Source organism: Babylonia areolata, chromosome 28, assembly GCF_041734735.1.
Source record: "Babylonia areolata isolate BAREFJ2019XMU chromosome 28, ASM4173473v1, whole genome shotgun sequence".
In the NCBI taxonomy this organism is placed as follows: Eukaryota; Metazoa; Mollusca; class Gastropoda; order Neogastropoda; family Buccinidae; genus Babylonia; species Babylonia areolata.
In genome coordinates, this window is record NC_134903.1 from 5,866,443 (window position 1) to 5,886,442 (window position 20,000).

Here is a 20,000-nt window from a genome sequence, read left to right on the forward strand (position 1 = left end):
AACTGCTTGCCACAGTTAGTGCTTGCTTGCCGTTGTGTCAGCCAAGTGTCTGGTTGCAGGAAAAGTCTAAAGGACTGTTCGATAGATAGATAGATAGATAGATAGATAGATAGATAGATAGATAGATAGATAGATAGATAGGTATTTGTATGCAACTGCTTGCCACAGTTAGTGCTTGCTTGCCGTTGTGTCAGCCAAGTGTCTGGTTGCAGGAAAAGTCTAAAGGACTGTTCGATAGATAGATAGATAGATAGATAGATAGGTATTTGTATGCAACTGCTTGCCACAGTTAGTGCTTGCTTGCCGTAGTGTCAGCCTCGTGTCTGGTTGCAGGAAGAGTCTAAAGGACTGTTCACCGTATTCAGTCCCCCCCTGATGGTGGTGCCAGGTGTTGCTCCCCAGGGGACCTCCATGGGTCAGAAGACCTCAGGACAGGATGTTCCGGTGGGTGTGTTTGGCTGTGTGTGTGTGTGTGTGTGTGTGTGTTTTGACGTTGATGATGTTGTTTTTCAGCACTTTTTTTTTATTATGGTGTCTCAACGTTCTGACTGCACTGACGTGTGTGTGTGTGTGTGTGTGTGTGTGTGTGTGTGTGTGTGTGTGTGTGTGTGTGTGTGTGTGTGTGTGTGTGTGGAGCTTGCGCTGTGAGTGTGCAACATTCAGACCCAAACAAACGCCTACAAACAAAGTCTAAGCCGAAAGCGTACAACCACACGCGCGCGCACACACACACACACACACACACACACACACACACACACACACACACACACACACACACACACACACACACACACATTGTTGTAGGTTAATACTTGTTGATATGCATACACATATTCTCCTTCCCATGACAACTCATTCAATACACACCACAACCTCTTTAGACTTTTTCTTATAATATACTTTTCCTCTGATACATAACATGAACTTCTTTTTTTTTTTTTTACACTAATATTCACATGCATTCCCTTTCCTTTATACACTACTCCTTTCCGTCTAAAAACACTTACAGTGAATAGACGTTAAACTGAAGAAAACTGAAGAAGAAAACACACACACACACACACACACACACACACACACACACACACACACACACAGAGAGAGAGAGAGAGAGAGAGAGAGAGAGAGAGAGAGAGAGAGAGAACTCAGAATAGTTTAACTGTAGAGGCCTCTGGTGAGAAAATGCACAAAATGACATATACTATCATGTTCGCTTCACGTTGTCAGTATAGCTTTGTCGCACGTCTAGTGCTTTATACACAAATATTGCTAGTCTTTTAGTCAGATATTGATTCGTGTTTGACATTACAAGGGTAAATCTGAATAATGACGTTTGACGTGGCCTCATTTATCCCATGTAAGTCGACTTTCATCAAGAATCTTTTACTGGACCTTTTACCTCGTGTTTTATAACCACTACGACGGGCGCAACACCCGAGTGGTTTTAAAGCGTTGGACTTTCAATCTGAAGGTCCCGGGTTCGAATCTCGGTAACGGCGCCTGGTCGGTAAAGGGTGGAGAATTTTCCGATCTCCCAGGTCAACATATGGGCAGACCTGTTTGTGCCTGAACCCCCTTCGCGTGTGCACGCAAGCAGAAGGCCAAATAGGCACGTTAAAGATCCTGTAATCCATGTCAGTGTTCGATAGGTTATGGAAACAAGAACATACCCAGCATGCACACACCCCAAAACGGAGTATGGCTGCCAACATGGCGGGTTAAAAACGGTCATACACGTAAAATCCCACTCGTGTTCACACGTAGTGAACGTGGGAGTTGCAGCCCACGAACGAAGAAGGGTTTCAGTTTCAGTTTCAGTAGCTCAAGGAGGCGTCACTGCGTTCGGACAAATCCATATACGCTACACCACATCTGCTTAGCAGATGCCTGACCAGCAGCGTAACCCAACGCGTTTAGTCAGGCCTTGAGAAAAAAAAAGGGTGAATAAATAATATATAAATACATAAAAAAAGAACTACTATTACTAATAATAATATGTATAAGGCGCAAAAACTTGATGAAGTCAACTATAAGCGTACATAAATAAGTAAATAAATAATAATTAAAAAAGGGAAGTAACCAGTACATCTAACAGCTTGCCACAGTTAGTGCTTGCTTGCCGTAATGTCAGCCAAGTGTCTGGTTGCAGGAAGAGTCTACAGGACTGTTCACCAGACTCAGTCATCCCCGGATGGTGGTGCCAGGTGTTGCTCCCCAGGGGGCCTCCATGGGTCAGGAGACCTCAGTACAGGATGTTCCGGTGGGTGTTGTTTTTTTTTTTTTTGGGTTTTTTTTTGGTTTGTTTGTGTGTGTGTGTGTGTGTGTGTGTGTGTGTGTGTGTGTGTGTGTGTGTACGGTGCAGCACACGTGATGACGGTGACAGTGTGAACTTGCAGGAGGAAGAGAGGGAGGTGCCGTCGAGTGCAGTGCGCCCTGACCCTCACCTGTTGGACCTCTTGGAGTTCTCACCTGAACAGGTATGTTCCAGTGGCGATGCCTGGCAAAGTTGGATGACATGGGGTGGAGTGTGGTGAGGGACGGGGTAGGGGGTTGGGGGGCGGGGAGGGGTTGGTGGGGGGGCGGGGAGGGGGGGAGGGGTTGTGGAGGGCGGGGAGGAGTGGTGGGAGGCGGGGAGGAGTTGGTGAGGGGCAGGGAGGGGTTGTAGGGGTGGGAAGGGGTTGGTGGGGGGCAGGGAGGGGCTGTAGGGGTGGGGAGGAAGGGGTTGGTGGGGGGCAGGGAGGGGCTGTAGGGGTGGGGAGGAAGGGGTTGGTGGGGGGCAGGGAGGGGCTGTAGGGGTGGGAAGGGGTTGGTGGGGGGCAGGGAGATGTTGTAGGGGTGGGAAGGGGTTGGTGGGGGGCAGGGAGGGGCTGTAGGGGTGGGGAGGAAGGGGTTGTGGGGGGAAGGGAGGGGTTGTAGGGGTGGGAAGGAAGGGGTTGGTGGGGGGAAGGGAGGGGTTGTAGGGGTGGGAAGGAAGGGGCTGTGGGGGGAAGGGAGGGGTTGTAGGGGTGGGAAGGGGTTGGTGGGGGGCAGGGAGGGGTTGTAGGGGTGGGAAGGGGTTGGTGGGGGGCAGGGAGATGTTGTAGGGGTAGGAAGGGGTTGGTGGGGGGCAGGGAGGGGTTGTAGGGGTGGGAAGGGGTTGGTGGGGGGCAGGGAGGGGTTGTAGGGGTGGGAAGGGGTTGGTGGGGGGCAGGGAGATGTTGTAGGGGTGGGAAGGGGTTGGTGGGGGGCAGGGAGGGGTTGGTGGGGGGCAGGGAGATGTTGTAGGGGTGGGAAGGAAGGGGTTGGTGGGGGGCAGGGAGATGTTGTAGGGGTGGGAAGGAAGGGGTTGGTGGGGGGCAGGGAGATGTTGTAGGGGTGGGAAGGAAGGGGTTGGTGGGGGGCAGGGAGATGTTGTAGGGGTGGGAAGGGGTTGGTGGGGGGCAGGGAGGGGTTGGTGGGGGGCAGGGAGATGTTGTAGGGGTAGGAAGGGGTTGGTGGGGGGCAGGGAGATGTTGTAGGGGTGGGAAGGGGTTGGTGGGGGGCAGGGAGATGTTGTAGGGGTGGGAAGTTAGGGGTTGGTGGGGGGCAGGGAGATGTTGTAGGGGTAGGAAGGGGTTGGTGGGGGGCAGGGAGGTGTTGTAGGGGTGGGAAGGGGTTGGTGGGGGGCAGGGAGATGTTGTAGGGGTGGGAAGGAAGGGGTTGGTGGGGGGCAGGGAGATGTTGTAGGGGTAGGAAGGGGTTGGTGGGGGGCAGGGAGATGTTGTAGGGGTGGGAATGGGTTAGTGGGGGGCAGGGAGATGTTGTAGGGGTGGGAAGGGGTTGGTGGGGGGCAGGGAGATGTTGTAGGGGTGGGAATGGGTTGGTGGGGGGCAGGGAGATGTTGTAGGGGTAGGAAGGGGTTGGTGGGGGGCAGGGAGATGTTGTAGGGGTAGGAAGGGGTTGGTGGGGGGCAGGGAGATGTTGTAGGGGTAGGAAGGGGTTGGTGGGGGGCAGGGAGATGTTGTAGGGGTAGGAAGGGGTTGGTGGGGGGCAGGGAGATGTTGTAGGGGTGGGAAGGGGTTGGTGGGGGGCAGGGAGGGGTTGGTGGGGGGCAGGGAGATGTTGTAGGGGTGGGAAGGGGTTGGTGGGGGGCAGGGAGATGTTGTAGGGGTGGGAAGGGGTTGGTGGGGGGCAGGGAGATGTTGTAGGGGTGGGAAGGAAGGGGTTGGTGGGGGGCAGGGAGATGTTGTAGGGGTGGGAAGGGGTTGGTGGGGGGAAGGGAGGGGTTGTAGGGGTGGGAAGGAAGGGGTTGGTGGGGGGCAGGGAGATGTTGTAGGGGTGGGAATGGGTTGGTGGGGGGCAGGGAGATGTTGTAGGGGTGGGAAGGAAGGGGTTGGTGGGGGGCAGGGAGATGTTGTAGGGGTAGGAAGGGGTTGGTGGGGGGCAGGGAGGTGTTGTAGGGGTGGGAAGGGGTTGGTGGGGGGCAGGGTGATGTTGTAGGGGTGGGAAGGAAGGGGTTGGTGGGGGGCAGGGAGATGTTGTAGGGGTAGGAAGGGGTTGGTGGGGGGCAGGGAGATGTTGTAGGGGTGGGAAGGGGTTGGTGGGGGGCAGGGAGGGGTTGTAGGGGTGGGAAGGGGTTGGTGGGGGGCAGGGAGGGGTTGTAGGGGTGGGAAGGGGTTGGTGGGGGGCAGGGAGGGGTTGTAGGGGTGGGAAGGGGTTGGTGGGGGGCAGGGAGGGGTTGTAGGGGTGGGAAGGGGTTGGTGGGGGGCAGGGAGATGTTGTAGGGGTGGGAAGGGGTTGGTGGGGGGCAGGGAGGGGTTGGTGGGGGGCAGGGAAGGGTTGTAGGGGTGGGAAGGGGTTGGTGGGGGGCAGGGAGATGTTGTAGGGGTGGGGAGGAAGGGGTTGGTGGGGGGAGGGAGATGTTGTAGGGGTAGGAAGGGGTTGGTGGGGGGCAGGGAGGTGTTGTAGGGGTGGGAAGGGGTTGGTGGGGGGCAGGGTGATGTTGTAGGGGTGGGAAGGAAGGGGTTGGTGGGGGGCAGGGAGATGTTGTAGGGGTAGGAAGGGGTTGGTGGGGGGCACTGAGATGTTGTAGGGGTGGGAAGGGGTTGGTGGGGGGCAGGGAGGGGTTGTAGGGGTGGGAAGGGGTTGGTGGGGGGCAGGGAGATGTTGTAGGGGTAGGAAGGGGTTGGTGGGGGGCAGGGAGATGTTGTAGGGGTGGGGTGGGGAGAGGTTGTGGGGGCGGGGAGAGGTTGGTGGGGGGCAGGAAGGAGTTGTGTGTGTGTACGGTGCAGCACACGTGATGACGGTGACAGTGTGAACTTGCAGGAGGAAGAGAGGGAGGTGCCGTCGAGTGCAGTGCGTCCTGACCCTCACCTGTTGGACATCTTGGAGTTCTCACCTGAACAGGTATGTTCCAGTGGCGATGCCTGGCAAAGTTGGATAACGTGGGGTGGAGTGTGGTGAGGGACGGGGTGGGGGTTTTGGGGCGGAGGGCGGGGAGGGGTTGGTGGGGGGCGGGGAGGAGTTGTGGGGGTGGGGGTGTTCCTGTCGTGTGTGTTGCCGTCAGTCTCAGTTCCTTGTCTGTCCGTCTGATCGATCTGTCTGTGTCTGTCTGTCTGTCTGTCTGTCTGTCTGTCTCTCTCTCTCTCTCTCTCTCTCTCTCTCTCTCTCTCCTTTCTTCCGTCTTTTTCTTCTATCATTTCTTTATTATTATTTTTTTTGTGTTTGTTTTTTTCCTGCTGTCATTGTTGTCTTTGTGGTGGTGGATTTACTTATTTTTGATGAAGAGTAAAACAATAAAACCCTAGTCCATGTTTGGTATTCATACCAACAGCTTTCTGCTAACTCTCAGCTTGTGTGTGTGTGTGTGTGTGTGTGTGTGTGTGTGTGTGTGTGCGCGCGCGTGTGTGTGTGTGTGCCATGCAGGACCAGCAGCAGTACCCGCAGACGTTGGGACTGACCGTCAAGCCCCGGAAGTTCGATACTTCGGAGCTGCCACCCGTTCCCGAGGATGACGGACGTACTTCGGAAGTCACGGTCAGTCCTCTGACTCTGATGTCTTTGTGCTGTCGTTGTTGTCGTCGCCATCGTTGTAATATTGTTTCCCTCCAAACATTTTATTCAAAGGTTGACATAAAAAAAAAAGATAAAAAAAAGTACATTTATATAGCGCCCTTTCTCACTAAGAGCTCAGTGCGCTTTACATGAAAGAAAAATATTACAAGTAACATAAAACATTCATGACCACTCTTTCTCAAAAAAACCCTCCCCCCCATTCACACTCTCCCTTTCTAACTCCAAAGTGAGCTGACATGGGTGATGTTGGAGAACAAGGAAGCTGAGAGTACTTATAGATAGGTTTTAAAAAGATGAGGTTTTAGTGATGAGCGAAAAGAAATAGAATAAGATACACGGATATGATGAGGAAGGTTGTTCCAGATGTGAGGAGCAGCAAAGAAGAAAGAACGTTCACCATAGGTTCTTGTATTGACACGAGGAAGTTTCAGAAGGTAACAGTCAGAGGAAGAGCGGAGATTTCTTGTGGGAGTGTAAACACTGATAAGGTCAGAAAGTACAATATTCTTCATTAGGAAGGTACAGCAATATATTGTTCCGAACATCAACCATTCCACATTGAGCATCACATCGGCTGAACAGCAAATACTCATTCACACATTGATCTGTGTGATATTGAAGTTGAAGTACTGACAGAATCTGAAGTATCCGTTCACAGAGTGATTCCACCACTTGCATTGCTGTGCCCAGTTTACATCAAAGTAATATGGGCAGGTGAATGGGCTTTCCTTCACACATTGTATCTGTGTGGTATTACAATGCTCGGTTCACATCAAAGCATGACCATTGTTGTACCTTCGATGTTGTGGTTGTTGATGTTGTCACTGTTATGCCTTTGTTGGTGTTGTTGATGTCATCGTGGTACCTTTGGTGTTGTTGATGTTGTCATTGTTGTGCCTTTATTGTTGTTGTTGTTGTTGTCACCATCGTTGTACCTTTGGTGTTGTTGATGTTGTCACTGTTATGCCTTTGTTGTTGTTGTTGTTGTTGTTGTTGTTGTCATCGTTGTACCTTTGATGTTGTTGATGTTGTCATCGTTGTACCTTTGATGTTGTTGATGTTGTCATTGTTGTGCCTTTGTTGTTGTTGATGTTGTCATCGTTGTACCTTCGATGTTGTTGATGCTGTCATTGTTGTACCTTTGTTGTTGTTGTTGTTGTTGTTGATGTTGTCACCATCGTTGTACCTTTGGTGTTGTTGATATTGTCATTGTTGTGCCTTTATTGTTGTTGTTGTTGATGTTGTCACCATCGTTGTACCTTTGGTGTTGTTGATGTTGTCATTGTTGTGCCTTTGTTGTTGTTGATGTTGTCATCGTTGTACCTTTGATGTTGTTGTTGTTGTTGATGTTGTCACCATCGTTGTACCTTTGGTGTTGTTGATGTTGTCATTGTTGTGCCTTTATTGTTGTTGTTGTTGATGTTGTCACCATCGTTGTACCTTTGGTGTTGTTGATATTGTCATTGTTGTGCCTTTATTGTTGTTGTTGTTGATGTTGTCACCATCGTTGTACCTTTGGTGTTGTTGATGTTGTCATTGTTGTGCCTTTATTGTTGTTGATGTTGTCATCATCGTTGTACCTTTGGTGTTGTTGATGTTGTCATTGTTGTGCCTCTGTTGTTGTTGATGTTGTCACCATCGTTGTACCTTTGGTGTTGTTGATGTTGTCATTGTTGTGCCTTTATTGTTGTTGTTGTTGATGTTGTCATCATCGTTGTACCTTTGGTGTTGTTGATGTTGTCATTGTTGTGCCTTTATTGTTGTTGTTGTTGATGTTGTCACCATCGTTGTACCTTTGGTGTTGTTGATGTTGTCATTGTTGTACCTTTGTTGTTGTTGATGTTGTCACCATCGTTGTACCTTTGGTGTTGTTGATGTTGTCATTGTTGTGCCTTTGTTGTTGTTGATGTTGTCATCGTTGTACCTTTGGTGTTGTTGATGTTGTCATTGTTGTGCCTTTATTGTTGTTGTTGTTGTTGTTGTTGTTGTTGATGTTGTCACCATCGTTGTACCTTCAAAAAAAAGAGGTCCATTGTGTTGTTTTTGACATGAACCGAAGCTTGTGACTTAGAGCATCGTTTCTAAAAAAAATATTTGGCTCTGGAGTGTGTTTTTCACACCGAAAACTGTGCCACCTTCCTGTCGATCAGGTTTTTTGGGTTTTTTTTGGGTTTTTTTTTAATTCATCTGCTGCACGTCATGTTTCTTTCCCCCAACAGGTGATGATGCACGGCAAGAAATGGAAACCTTCATCTGACCGCCCGGTCTCCGCTACCCACAGCATTGGCTCCACCATTTCTGACCAGCGGTCAATCACGCCCGTGGATAAGTGGTGATTGGACGACGCTTTTTTGACGCTTGACTCCGCCCCCCGAGACCAATCACCTCCATGGAGGAGAGGAAGAGAATGGTGATTGGACGACGCTTCGACCCAGTTTTTGTTTTCAAGATCCAGTTGAATTTGATAAGCCTGACAAATGAGTCGACTTTAAAAAAAAGAAGAAGTAATAATGATAATGATTTGTATCATTTCTGATGTGTGATGTGAGTATATATGTTGAATATTGAAAACAATACTCAAGTTTCACCAGAGTTCTGTAAAGAGAAAAAGGTAAGCATATATAGCAAAGCAACAAAAACAAAAAGACTGTCATTATCAATAGATACATACTAATCAAAATGGGGGAAAAATACACACATGAACTGGATTTGAAGTATCAGTATCACCAGACACACAGACTTCCTATCTCACAACCACTCAAAAGTAACGTTCAAGAAAGCTAGCGAAAACTTTTGTTTTTCCTCATCTTATTCATGAATCACATTATTCTTACGCTGAATCTTTTTCTAGTTTCCTCATAAGTACACCGTTGTTTATTTAAAACACATCTTTTTGAGATTATACTTTGGAAACGGAACATCTTAGCGTTGTCAAATAAATCTGCAAACTTTGATATAAAATACTTTTATTTGTCTTTTGGTTTTATCATGTGGCTTTCCCCCTCCAAAAAAAAAGTCGACTCTGATGTCAGGCCTGTGTTTCTGCTTCATTAGTTGCCTGTTAACCGTTACTCCTTGTTCTTAATAAAGTCTTTTGTTTGCTTCCGTGTTTTTATTATAACGCTTTAATATATATATATATATATATATCTGATTGCATTACCCTAGGCCGCCCCCACCCCCCACCCCCCACACCCCCCCTCCCCAGCACCCCGCCCCCTGTCATTTGTCTGTGCATTGTTTCCTGTTTTACTGCAAGGCTTTTCTGGTCCGAATGGAACAGTTTACATTGTCCACGTTTGGGGTTGTTTGATGATGAACTTTGATGGGTTTTTTTTTCTTTTCTTTTTTTGTTTGTTTGTTTGTTGTTGATTTTTTAACGCATTTTGTGATTTCGAGTTTTTGGTACGAAATTGATAATTAAAACAAAAACCTCTTAATACAGAGAATAATAAATGAAAGGGGATCACGGAATTAACATAGATAAGTGAATGAATAATCAAATAAGCAGTGTTGGCCTCCTGCGCAGTTCGGTCAATAGAATTTTTGGGAAAGGGCGAACATTTTTTGGTCGTGTATGTGTCACACATGTCTTTTCTTCTTGTCATTGTCTGTCTTCTTTTTTGTCTCGGTCTTCTTTTCTTTTTTTCTTCTTTCTCTTCTTCTTTCTTTTCTTCTTCTTCTTCTTCTTCTTCTTCTTCTTCTTCTTCTTCTTCTTCTTCTTCATCTCTTTCTTCATCTTCTTCCTCTTCTTTATTTTCTTCATCTTCTCCTCCTTCTTCTCCTCCTCCTTCTTCTTCTTCTTCTTCTTCTCCTCCTCCTTCTTCTTCTTCTTCTTTCTCTTCTTCTTTCTTTTCTTCTTCTTCTTCTTCTTCTTCTTCTTCTTCTTCTTCTTCTTCTTCATCTCTTTCTTCATCTTCTTCCTCTTCTTTATTTTCTTCATCTTCTCCTCCTTCTTCTCCTTCTTCTTCTTCTTCTTCTTCTCCTCCTCCTTCTTCTTCTTCTTCTTCTTCTTCATCTCTTTCTTCATCTTCTTCCTCTTCTTTATTTTCTTCATCTTCTCCTCCTCCTTCTTCTTCTTCTTCTTCTTCTTCTTCTTCTCATCCTCCTCTTCCTTCTTCTCTCCCCCTCCAGTTCCACCACATTTGTCTTCTCCTGTTCTGCCTTTGTTTCTTCTTCTTCTCCTTCTTTTTTCCCATTCTATTTCTTCTCTTTTCGAGGGATTCATTTAGTTCCTCAGCAACTGCTTAGTTGTGTAAGTGCCATGAACAGGTAGGTGTAAGCTCAGTCATCGTCGGCCTCCTTCCGTCTCGAGAGACGATGGCTGCACCAGAAATGTATAGTCTCTGCCGGGCATTGCATTTCCTGCTCTGGCTGTGTAGACCGATGCTGGAGTGTGAATGTCTGCTGCATGTGGGACAGGTATTGGTAGATGCTGCTCGGTTTATACAGAGTTTGAATTGCGTGTGGCTAAGCTCAGTGAAGCTCTAGATTATGTCGGCTCTCAAAGGCCTGTTCGGCGCAATGGGTGTATACCAAGGTCGGTTTTGTTGGTTTTTTTTTAATATATATATATATATATATATATATATATATATATATATATATATATATATATATATATATATATAGTATTATATCTTCTTTCTATTTAACAGCAAACGTGGGAAAAGCAAACGAGAGAAAATAGGTGGCGAATCCTTACTGGGTATGGTTTTAAAGAGGTTTTTTGATCGTGTTTTTTTTTCCCGTTTCAGTGGAGATGACAAAGAACCGACATGGACAAACAAAAGAAAAAACAAAAAATCGGAATGGGTATAACATATAGCATAGTAATCAACACAAAAAAGTAACGCCCTTTAACTTTAATCTGTTTATAAGATTAATATGCGTTTTTCTTTTCATTTCAACAGAAATGACAAGGATAAAAAGTGGAAAAGGAACAGAAAATAGTAGGGATGGCTATAAAACAAACAGTATAATAGTTTATTAACACATAAAGGTATGACGCCCTTTAACTTTAAACTGTTTATAAGATTAATATCCGTTTTTCTTTAATTTCATTTCAACAGAAATGACAAGGATAAAAAGTGGAAAAGGAACAGAAAATAGTAGGGATGGCTATAAAACAAACAGTATAATAGTTTATTAACACATAAAGGTATGACGCCCTTTAACTTTAAACTGTTTATAAGATTAATATCCGTTTTTCTTTGATTTCGTTTCAACAGAAATGACAAGGGGGAAAAAAAAGTGGAAAAGGAAACGAAAATAGTAGGGATGGCTATAAAACAAATAGTATCATAGTAATTAACACATAATGGTGACTTTAAAAAATGAGATGAATGTGCGTTTTTCTTCTTGCTTTCAACAGAAATGAAAAGGGGGAAAAGTGGAAAAAAAAGTAACGAAAATAGTAGGGATGGGTATAAAAAAAAAAAACCCAAATAGTATCATAGTAATCATCACATAATGGTGACTTCAGAAAAAAAAAAAAAAAAAAAAGATGTTTATGTGATTAATGTGCGTTTTTCTTTTTGATTTCAATTCAACAGAAATGACAAGGAAAAAAAAGTGGAAAAGGAACAGAAAATAGTAGGGGTGGCTATAAAACAAATAGTATCAAGGTAATTAGCACTCTGTTTATAAGATTAATATGCGCTTTTTCTTCAATTTCATTTTAACAGAAGCGACAAGCAGCAGAAATTTAAAAAAAAAAAAAAAAAAAGATATGAAAAGAGAGTGGGGACTGGGACTTTCTTAGCAATCATAGACATATTTTTGACGATGATTTTTTTTTTTTTTCAAAATATGCCAAGCCCTTAAAAATCATTCAGACGGAAATGACAAGGAACAGAAATTGAAAGTAGTGAAGGAAAGAAAGAAGGAAAAAGAAAAGAAAAGACAAACAAAACACAAGGGCGGGTTGGATGATGAGAAAAAACAGGGATACTGATCAATACAAAACAGTCTGATCACATTACAGTGGACATAATTATCAACGTAATAACGCATGCTGGGAAACAGTTTAGAAGCGACATTTTGCCTCAGAATTGCGGACACACACACACAAACACACACACACACACAATAAATAAATAAATAAATAAATAAATAAATAAACAAATACTAATATTAATAATAAAAGAATTTGTCACCATTGGGAATTGAAAAAAAAAATCCACTAAATTTGTATTGATGATATTAAAAATTTTCTTTATTAAATATACAGATAAAACAAACCATTATGACAGACGAATAAAATGGTGAAAGCAAATACTGAATCATAACAAAAGTGGAGAGAGAGAGAGAGAGAAACGACAACGACGACGACGACGATCAAGAATCAATTTTTTTTTTTTTTTCAAATTAAGCGTGAACAGGTAACTTATATTGGCAGAGTTTACGCGAGCAACAAGAGTCCTTTAGTTAAAACGGGAATTGTTCATAACGTCTTGTGTTTGCTGTTTTGTATGTATGTTCTCTTTCTGTGTCCCCCCCCCCCCCCCCCCCGTCTCCCTGCTTCTTTTAGGATGGCGATTAAACTTTATCTTTTGCAGATGTGTAATGTGTGTGTGTGTTGTGACGAACGTGGGTGCTGAGACAGTTTAATTGTGCTGTGGTTTGGTTCATGGGTTTGATGATAGTAATGATGATGATAATGATAATAATGCACATATACATACACATACATAATTATGCTCTCTCTCTCTCTCTCTCTCTCTCTCTCCCCTCTCCCCCCTCTCTCTTTCCCCCTCTCTCTGTCTCTCCACTCCCTCTCTCTCTCCCCCGCTCTCTCTCTCCCCTCTCCCCCCCCCCCCTCTCTCTCTGCCCCCCCCTCTCTCTCTCTCATTTTTTTTGGTTTTTGTTTTGTTTTTGTTTTTCCTTTCACACACACACGCGCACACACACAGCAACTGAATACAAAGTCAAGCTGGGAATATATGACGAAATAATCTTTTTTTTTCTGAAATCAAGTGGCACACATGTTTCTTGAGTGCGAACAGTTTTGCCTGGACATCGTACATTACTCCTGACCTTAAAAAAACAAACAAACAAACAAACAAAAAAACCAACCGAAAAACAAACAAACAAACAAAAAAAAAACACAACTCACTCAGTTTTCTTCACATTTCTTTTTTCGTTCATTTTGTTTCTTTTTACATAATTCCAGACATTTTGCTTGACATCACACTTCATATTTTTAGTTCCTTCACATCTTGGGGCGTCCAGAGACTCGAACTCGCAACCATGTGCTTGCGAGCTCGGCAGTCAACCCACTGAGCCAAGCAGGCGCCCAAACAGGTGCAACCAAAAAGGAATTGTACCATCATGAGCTGTGATCAGAACATAAGCCCTGAAACCCTAACGACGAAATGACAAAAAGCGACAGCATGGAACATCACGAACCAGCACAACCCATTCCACAGGCTGATTCGACATTTCATATAATAGAAACAATAATGATAATGATGATGATGATGATGATGATACTGCTACTACTACACCACATTACACAGGCTGATTCGACGTTTCATATAATAGAAACAATAATGATGATGATGATGATGATGATGATGATGATACTGCTACGACTACACCACATTACACAGCCTGATTCGACGTTTCATATAATAGAAATGATAATGATGATGATACTACTGCTACACCACATTACACAGCCTGATTCGACGTTTCATATGATAGAAATGATAATGATGATGATGATGATGATGATGATGATGATAATACTACTGCTACACCACATTACACAGGCTGATTCCACGTTTCATATAATAGAAATGATAATGATTATGATACTACTGCTACGACTACACCACATTACACAGGCTGATTCGACGTTTCATATAATAGAAATGATAATGATAATAATGATATTAATAATAATAATAATAATAATAATAATAATAATAATAATAATAATAATAATGCTGATACCACTCTACTACTTCTACAATGACTGCTATTTTATTTTTAATGATAGTAATAATGACAAAATGTCATTTTAAAAACAATCACAGCTAGCTCGATGCGTGAACACGTTCCTTATGCTGACGATAACTGAATCTGACCTTGTTAGATTAGCATGACAAGTGAGACAAGTGCACGGCTGAAGTGTGTGATTGATGATAATGTGTGTTATCTCTTTCTCCTTTCCGTTTACACGAGCAACATCGCCTTGCCAAGGACTCTGTCGTGGGTAATGTGTGCTGGCTGGGTGTTTAATTTTTACCGTGTCTCCATAACCCAACCGAACACTGACGCGGATCACAGGATCTTTTTTTAACGTGCGTGTTTGACCCCTTCCATGCGTGTGCACATCTGAACGTATGTTGATCTAGATCGTAAAAAAAAAAAAAAAAAAAAAAAAAAAAAAAAATATATATATATATATATATATATATATATATATATATATATATATATATATATATATATCCACCCTTCATCCATCAGGTGTGCTGAACCGAGGATCGAACTCAAGTAACTCAGGCCAGAGACACCGCACCCGTGTTGACTGATATCTGACCTTCTATTGCAGCACAATCGCCACGGCATTGGTTGAATAGAAGTGCTATCGCGGTTGTTGGTCAGTCTGTCTTTCGTGCAACTTCACGTCAGCATACGTACTTACTCGTGTGTACTGCTTCCAACACTGTGAAACACAGCGTCTTATTAATTCCTCCCATGGCGACGGGAGATGATCCAGAAGTGTTTGGACTCAAATATGACAGGTAGTGTGTGTGTGTGTGTGTGTGTGTGTGTGTGTGTGTGTGTGTGTGTGTGTGTGTGTGTGTGCGCGCGCGCGCGTTCTGTGAGTATGTGTTCGTTCGTAAGTTATTTTGCTGAATGTATTTTCGCTACGTACGCGTGGATGTGTATTCGTGTGTATATGTGTGTGTGTGTGTGTGTGTGTGTGTGTGTGTGTGTGTGTGTGTGTGCGTGTGTGTATGTGTAGTGTGCGTGTGTTTTGGTGTCGTGCTGTGATGCATTGTGTGTCATATGGCTGAGCGTTTGCTTGAAAGTTAATGCGCAGGCCAGTGTCTTTGTGATTTTGTTTTTAAAACGATTCTGTAACACTTTTCATCAAACTATCGAAAATGTCCCAGTCAAAAGTATCACAGCACTTCAAAGTTGGCCGATACGTGAAATCAACAAAACTGAATTATTGACATGACTGATTTCAACAGTATCAGTAGCTCAAGGAGACGTCACTGCGTTCGATCAAATCCATATATGCTACACCATATCTGCCAAGCAGATGCCTGACTAGCAGCGTAACCCAACGCGCTTTCAACAGTTACGCCGGAACTGACACGTCTACTTTTGACTAGGTGACCGGTTGAAAAAAAGTTATAGAAGACAAAAAGTTTTGTTTGAAAAAAAAAAAAGAAAAAAGAAAAAAAAAGAAAGTGATGCCTTAAGGTCCCCATAGCCTTGTCACGCCCGGTGGGTTCGTTTCCACTGTGTAGTGCTCGTCACATGAAGACGGGACCTAGTCCTCTCCTGCCGATGTAACCGTCTTAAAACTCAATCGGGACGATGGAACGCAATAGCGGTTTCGACATATAAAAATTTTCCTCATGGGGTAGCATAAATATTGCAGCTACACCGGGCATTGCGAACGTGTCAAGGGTTGAATGGAAAGTTTCTTCGTGACGTTTCCATGACTATACACTCACTAGCCAGCCGTTGACCTTGGTACCCCACATGACAAGCCAATCTGCATGCGTATCGAAAATGGCGTCGCAGGCGATAGAAATTTGGAGCAAAATTTTTTGGAGCAAACTAGATCACGACAGTGGCTTTTTACTGCTGCTGAAGTGACTGAAACGCTTCAAAATGAAGGTTTCTCAAATCGACGAGGATGGTGAAGACGTTGAATAAAGTATTTGCAGTCAAGAAAACTACCAGCAAAAAAGGTACTTACCGTGACAGCTTCCGAGGGCTGTGAAGAGAGGGAAGGGAGGGGGGCGGGCGTACACACGACGTTAGAAGAGAGGTCAGTGGGTCAAGTACAGGGAGTTTCCTTCAGTCACTTTGTGTTTTGTAATGTTTGTGATTGTTTTCCTTACCCTAACAAATGGGTCGTCTGCAGGGGAAAGCAAGGGATAAAACTATTCGTCCAGAGTGAGTCATTAAATCGAAGATTTACAGTAAGTTTGTGACCTGATACAAGTCTTCGTCAGATACAAAACACGAGTGTCAAAGAATCGACAGACAAACCGAAATACGAAAAAAACTTAGGCGTATGAAGAGCACAGGATCAGGAGTCAAGATGGCTGCCGGAAAAAGAGGGCGCTAGTCAGGGATGCACAGGAGAGGTAACCTACTTCGGGAGGTTATCGGCCGTAGCTACTTTCGTTTTCTCTGCATTGGCGGGTTGTAGTTTGCACAGGACAGGAATCAGACCCCTGTTGGAGTCTGCACTAGTGGGTCACGGTATGTATATTACTTAAACGTAATTTTAGGAAGAAAATTTCCTATTTACACCTTGACACGTGAGAGGAGTGAGGCTTCTTCTTCATTCGTATCTGCCCGCCTTCATCAAGTTGAAGGTTCTGGCATTTTACAAGGGTTCCGGTTTGCTGTTGTGTTGTGGGGTTTCTTTGGGTAGCGAGTGCCTAACTAAGGGGACTGGACAAGGGGAGCTGGGGCCACCCACCTCTATTTCTGTTTTGGAGTAAAGTGCCTTTCTTCAGGGCAGAACACAATACCGAAGGACCCGAACCCTGACCATTTGTGAACAGTGGATCAGACGTCCAACGCTTTAATCGATTCTAACACGGCGCTACCCGTTCATTATGACCTCAATGTTATAATTGGTCCTCGTGTAATATTTGTTTGTTGGCTTGAGAAAACTGCCAAAAGGAACAACAACAACAACAAAAAATAAAATCAATAACAACTGTACTTGTCCCGAAAATTAACATTTTGCATTCTGAACTATTCTTTGTTACAGGTTTAGTGCTAAGAAACACTAGGGAGAGCTGGACAGCGCAAGGTCTTCAGAGAAGAAGTCCCCCTCAGTCAAGTGTTTTGGCCCTTAACTCCTTACACTTTAAAGGAGAAGTTTAGTTATGTGGACGAACAGTTTATGTTAAGACACAGTTTTGCTTTGAGACAGACAGACAAGTTTGGTCACAAAGAAACAAGCAAACAGGTCTAGTTTGAGATAAACAGACTGAGAAGTTTAGTTTATAAAATCAGCTTAGGTTTCAGACAGACAGACGAAGTTTGGTTACTAGCAAGCAAGCAATCAGGTCTGATTTGAGATAAACAGACAGACGAAGTTTGGTTACAAACAGACAGCTTTGATTAGAGACAAAGAGACAAGATACACAGACACGTTTGGTTACAGACAGACAGACAAGTTTGGCTACAAACAAGCAAGAAAGCAAGCCTGGTCCGAGATAAACAGAGAGAGAAGTAAAGCTATAAACAGACTAGAGGCAAACAGACAGACACAGACAGACGAACTCAAAACACTACCGTGTGAACGTGAGATTCGCGCGCGTGGTCGTGTGGGTACAAGCACAACCAAACAACCAACCAATCAACCTATCAATCAAAATGATCGCTCAATTAAATGACCAGTAAGTATGACGAGGAACGATCACTGCTAATGCTACTGTCATTACAACTATGACTTCTATCAATCCTAATGTACTAGGTATAGTAACTGAAATGGCACAAAATACTCTTATAGCTTTGTGGGCTCTAAGGCAACGTTAACACATAGACCAGCTTGTTGCTGACAGCCAGTTGCCGTCAGCCTGACACAGCTACACATTTCAATCATACACAGCCAGTTGCCGTCAGCCTGACACAGCAACACACTTCAGTCAGACACAGCCAGTTGCCGTCAGCCTGACACAGCAACACACTTCAATCAGACACAGCCAGTTGCCGTCAGCCTGACACAGCAACACACCTCTGTCACACACAGCCAGTTGCCGTCAGCCTGACACAGCAACATACTTCAGTCACACACAGCCAGTTGCCGCCAGCCTGACACACCAACACACTTCAGTCAGACACAGCCAGTTGCCGTCAGCCTGACACAGCAACACACTTCAGTCACAGCCAGTTGTCGTCAGCCTGACACAGCAACACACTTCAGTCAGACACAGCCAGTTGCCGTCAGCCTGATACAGCAACACACTTCAGCAACACACCTTTGTTAGACACAGCCAGTTGCCGTCAGCCTGACACAGCAACACACCTCTGTCACACACAGCCAGTTGCCGTCAGCCTGATACAGCAACACACCTTTGTTAGACACAGCCAGTTGCCGTCAGCCTGACACAGCAACACACTTCAGTCACACACAGCCAGTTGCCGTCAGCCTGATACAGCAACACACTTCAGTCACACACAGCCAGTTGATGTCAGTTTTGGCGCTGTCCGGACGGAAGAAACGAATATTACTGGGATTCACGCTGCTGGTGTTATTAAATTGAAAAGTTCCGTCCCTTGGACCAGCCATCAGTTTAATTATTTTGTGTGCACGCTACAAATCAAACAGCTGCCGGGAGACGGCTGGAGATGACTGGTGGCCAGTGTGAACACTTACCACTGGCATACATGGTCGGAATTCGCAAATTGACGTGTGCACAATTATCAGTCAGCTGCTGTCAGCTGTTGGCAGAAACTGGCTGTGAATGTAATCTGAGTGTCCTCATGTAACAATAGACATTGCCTTGTAATAGTAGCCTACGTAGCAACATGCGACAGCATATAATGATTTACATTAGGAAAGAAAATGCAAAAAATAAGATGATAATGCTGACTGAAATATGAATAGTCACATGGAGAACACAAAGTATGCCGTTCAGTTTGCTTTCCTACAAACGATCAGCCATATTCTCCACGCTGATTAACAGTCATATGATCTCTTTGCCAGAGAGAAAATTATGCAAGAACTGGAGGATCAAGGCTATTGCGTCATTCCCGACATCTTGACGTCACGCGAATGTGACGCACGCGTGAAGGAGTTCCGCGACTGGCTGGGGAAATTCCCGGACGGGGATTGGCCAGTTCAGGAGGAATCCTTGATCATGAGGTATCGTGTCGGTCACCTTGAGCCCACGTGGAAAGTCAGGCTGGCCGCCAAGAAGATCTTTGAGGTAAGGAATCCTAAACGCTCGGACCAATTTAAAGGCAATTTTGATTATGATAACGATGCTATGAATACTAATAGAGCGCCTATCATCGGTCACAAACCAAGCTCTGAGCGCTTTACACAGTCATTTAATCAACACGCTACCTACCTTGGTAGCGCTGACTAAAAGCTGCCATGGGGCGTTCATCATTCATTTCCTGTGTCATTCAATCAGGATTCAGTCACATACACTCACACAGACATATAATCTTTACTTGTGTGAGAGTTTCGTTTATTCATTCCACCATGAAGGCAGCCATACTTCGTTTTAGGAATGTACATACTTAGTGTGTTCTTATTTCCATAACCCACGGAACATCAGACATGGAGTACAGGATCTTTAACATGCGCATTTGATGTTCTTTGTAAGTACACACATGAAGGGGGTTCAGGTAAAAGCAGGTCTACAAATATATTGACCTGGGAGATTGGAAAAATGTCCACCGCGACGTTGAGTGGATCCAACTCAGTCATCCAGCTCTCTGACCATTTCACCACTGTACAGGTACTTGGTGCTACAGCGATGTTACCGGAAATTGACGTCATGACCAGTATTTGTGTCTTTCTAGTCTATCAAATCGTGATTTTTTTTTTAAATCCTTCATCTGCATCGTCTCAGTGGCATTTCTCCAATTCCGCATATTCCGAGCCCATCACAGAGGTCCAGTCCAGTGTAACGTCCCTAATAGTCCAACCCTCCTGTTTTTGTAGGTTCTCTGATGCATTCATGTCCAAAATCGTCCCCTGCGGGTACATCAGTGTCCAAAATTGTCCCCTG

At 44.7% G+C, this 20,000-nt stretch overlaps 2 protein-coding genes across 8 annotated transcripts in view; both read left to right on the forward strand.

Annotated features, from left to right (window-relative positions):
• Positions 1-8,724, forward strand: part of LOC143301898 (uncharacterized) — a 143,273-nt gene extending 134,549 nt beyond the window's left edge. For 2 of the 4 annotated variants that reach the window (XM_076616330.1, XM_076616329.1), the window contains exons 72-77: positions 334-444; positions 2,153-2,263; positions 2,400-2,480; positions 5,287-5,367; positions 5,887-5,997; positions 8,256-8,724. In XM_076616330.1, the coding sequence (XP_076472445.1) occupies positions 334-444; positions 2,153-2,263; positions 2,400-2,480; positions 5,287-5,367; positions 5,887-5,997; positions 8,256-8,372 (612 nt within the window). In that variant the 3' untranslated portion in view covers positions 8,373-8,724. The remainder of the gene's footprint in view (positions 1-333; positions 445-2,152; positions 2,264-2,399; positions 2,481-5,286; positions 5,368-5,886; positions 5,998-8,255) is intronic. The other 2 variants (XM_076616332.1, XM_076616331.1) reach the window with 2 other exon arrangements.
• Positions 8,725-14,243: 5,519 nt separating this feature from the next.
• Positions 14,244-20,000, forward strand: part of LOC143301971 (uncharacterized) — a 53,768-nt gene continuing 48,011 nt past the window's right edge. For 2 of the 4 annotated variants that reach the window (XM_076616450.1, XM_076616449.1), the window contains exons 1-3: positions 14,244-14,385; positions 14,515-14,792; positions 18,965-19,187. In XM_076616450.1, coding sequence (XP_076472565.1) covers positions 14,746-14,792; positions 18,965-19,187 — 270 coding nt within the window. In that variant the 5' untranslated portion in view covers positions 14,244-14,385; positions 14,515-14,745. The remainder of the gene's footprint in view (positions 14,386-14,514; positions 14,793-18,964; positions 19,188-20,000) is intronic. The other 2 variants (XM_076616453.1, XM_076616452.1) reach the window with 2 other exon arrangements.